Source organism: Rattus norvegicus, chromosome X (assembly GCF_036323735.1).
Source record: "Rattus norvegicus strain BN/NHsdMcwi chromosome X, GRCr8, whole genome shotgun sequence".
Taxonomy (NCBI): Eukaryota; Metazoa; Chordata; class Mammalia; order Rodentia; family Muridae; genus Rattus; species Rattus norvegicus.
The window spans coordinates 30,418,835-30,422,011 of record NC_086039.1 but is presented as its reverse complement, the minus strand read 5'-3'; the positions used below and the strand labels follow the sequence as shown (position 1 = coordinate 30,422,011).

Here is a 3,177-nt window from a genome sequence, read left to right as displayed (position 1 = left end):
TTTCCTACTTTATTTTATATACTTTTAAGGTGTGTTAATGATTTTTTAATAGGGTGATTGGTATAGAACTTTACTTCCTATTCAGTTTGATTGCATAACAGAAAATAATTCTAATCTATCATCATTCATTCATACTCTGATTATGGGACCAAAAGTTGACTTGGCCTCAGTGGTTCCATATCTGGATTCTGAGGATTGGGCGGTAGGCCGTCCCTGACACCTCAAAGAGACACCAGCCCTGCTGAGGGTTATGTTCTGGTGGCTTAGGTCACAAAGGCTGTTGCTAAGAGCCAGACAGAGAAAAGACTCTGTCTGCTACTCTGGAGTCTCTGTTGTGTGGCGGAGTATAGTCAGACACTCAATGGCAGAAAACCAGCTCTCTTCCCTGGGAAAGCCCCTGGATGAGAATTTGCAAGGGATGTTCCACACAACACCTACCTTTTCTTCCAATCATCCTTTAAGGGTCTCACCTGACTTCCCACAGAGCCCCTCTGATCTTGAAGTACAACAGTGCTTTTACGAAGTTGCTGTAATCTCAGAGAGCCCCATCATGAATACAGCAAAGAGCTCAGAATTACCTGACCATACACCTGAGTCACAGAAAGGAACAGTAGCCAAGAACAAACCAACCATTAGGAAGCCACAGCCCATTCGTCTCATTGGAGTGGATTCAGTCTTTGGCACAGGTATTACAGTCCAGCCACCCAAGTGCACTGAAACCTTCAAAGTTTCTGAAACATCAGCCTTCAGTAAAATTGTCAGTAAACAGAAACAGAGGTCCACTGGAGTCAGGGAGTCACAGATTGAGATGACAGTGGCCATGTGCAAACATATGCTACGTTTCGTTTTTCTTCTGTATGTGTTGTACAAAATGTGCATTTTTGCCTTGCAACATTCCCAGTAAAGGGTTTCCAGATGACCCTAGTACTTCCCAGCAGACTCTATGGTATGTACTGGAGCTTACAAAACCTGTCTGTATAAGTCAAACTGTTATCTCACTTATGATATTTTGTCCTTCTGTCAAGCTGTAATAGCCTAGAAGTTCCTCTCCTTCCTTCTCTTCACAAGCAGCACCACAGAAACAGAGCAAGGAAGAACACTTCTGCTTGAAAGCTGAATGGACATTGAAAAGTTAAACTACCACCCATCAACATGTTCATGTGATGCCAACAAGTTACACAAAGAACACAGGCCAGCAGGTCCAGTGTGAATGCTCTCAAGCCCCAAAGATAATTGAAGAGTTCAGGGAAAAAGGGGACTTTATATATATTAAAACAGACATGTATGAATTTTTCTGAGTACCAGAAGATGAAGCAACCAAGAGTCAAAATCTTAGTGTTGGTTACAGACTAATTTGAGGATAGCTGTCCTTTATCAAACAGATTATGAGCATAGCAACCTAACCATAGGATGCTTACATTGATGTGGGTAAAAATGTTAAAGAAAATTAAGAAATCCTTACAGCCTGATGAGGATGAAATTGATAGCAATTTTGAGAGTTGACATTTTGTTGCAAGACAGGAGAATTCCCATTTTAGCTCCCTGTGTTCTAGTTCCAATAAATCATCATTGTTGAATTTAAGGAGAGTTTAAAATTTCTCATTTCAAACTGCAATTTAGCCCTAAAAGCAGAGTTCTTATACAATGAAGCAAAAAAGAAATAGTGGTATATTCACCATATTGTCGCTGGGTTCTGTTAAAATTGTGACTTTATAAATTGTCCTGCAGATGGCCCATAATCTCTGATTGGAGAGGTTCTGTCCTCAAATAGTCAGATGAAAGTACATAGCCTGTAGTAACTATAGGAACCAGGAGAATCAAATGGAACCATAGCCAGGATAAAGGTGTTGGGGAGCAAGAGAAGAAGAGCAAAGTGTAAATAATATGATCACAGAAGTGGGAAAGGGGGATTCCTTAGGGAATGGGAGGTAGGCAAATGCAGGAGAAAGTGGAAAAAAGGAAAAGATGATGGTAGGATAGTGTAATATGATGGAGAAAATAGGACGGGGCTTCACATGAAGAGGGAGGGAGGTAAATAAAGAAGGGATGCGGGTAAAGGGAAAGAGAAGAATACAAGTGATCTGGTCAAATGCAGGCTTGTTAGGAAAGTGAGGCAAATACAGGAAGAGAAAAGGAGGTAAAATAATATAGATGTCTAAAAGAAGACGAAATCATACCGTTAACTACCTATAAATCCCTATAGCACATGTACTTATAATTATACACACATCGTTTTAATGTACTGCTCTCATTGGAGCTGATGGTACTTCCTCAAAGAGTCAAAGATAACCTAACAAATTCCCTAATATCAGATATGGGAAGCCCTCTTTGAGTTCTTACTTAAGCCTGCCTAAGAGACTCACCAAAATATATCGTACTATTGTTGACCTAGGTTAATTCCCAGATAGAGACAATAAGTCTCCGTTGCTGAAGACACCATGCAGTTTTCAAAAACTGGCTCCAGATTCCCTTTAGTTTTAACTGACCTCAATTGACTATTCCGGAAGAATAGCTTTCATGATACCAGAAATTACCATACAAGCTTCTAAAGAAGAGTGGCAACAAACAGCCTTTCCAGCAGCAACACCTCGGAATGAAGTCAGTGGTGCCCTCTCCCACAATGGGCTCAACCTTCTCACATCAATCCTTATTAAAAAGTTCCCTAAAGGCTTGACTACAGCCTGATCATAGGGGATATTATTCTCAATTGAGACTCCCTCCTCTCTGATGACTTCTGCTTGTTTCATTGACATAAATATTCTCAGACATCTTGTTCACCTGACACAGAAACACATTGCTTCCCGGAACTTTTCCTTTTTCATTTATTCCCCGGGTAGCATGTTAATAATCACATCACAACATAAAATATAAAATTTAACCCCCCATTCTTAAAATTCAAACACATTAAAACTCCAATATCTTTAAAATATCCAATCTCCCCATTTAAAAAAACAACCCAACAATCTCATTTAAAAATGCAAAGTTCTTCCTCTGTCGGCACCTGTAATAATCAAAGTAAAATGAAAAACTTCTCATTTCAAGAGGGAAGAACCAGGGCACAGTCACAGTGTGAACAAAACCATATCAAACTCCAGTCATAAGATAACTCAGTGTTCGATGTCTGGGATTCATTCATGAACTTGTGGGTTACTCTAAAGGGTTTAGGTCACTGCTCTG

At 39.9% G+C, this 3,177-nt stretch overlaps 1 protein-coding gene across 1 annotated transcript; it reads left to right on the top strand.

The window, feature by feature from the left end:
* Nucleotides 1-320: 320 nt before the first annotated feature.
* Fancd2osl2 (FANCD2 opposite strand like 2) lies at nucleotides 321-1,582 on the top strand. Its single transcript, XM_001066519.6, has one exon. It carries the CDS (start codon nucleotides 362-364, stop codon nucleotides 902-904), a length of 543 nt encoding a protein of 180 aa, XP_001066519.1. The 5' UTR covers nucleotides 321-361; the 3' UTR covers nucleotides 905-1,582.
* The last annotated feature ends 1,595 nt before the right edge of the window (nucleotides 1,583-3,177 follow it).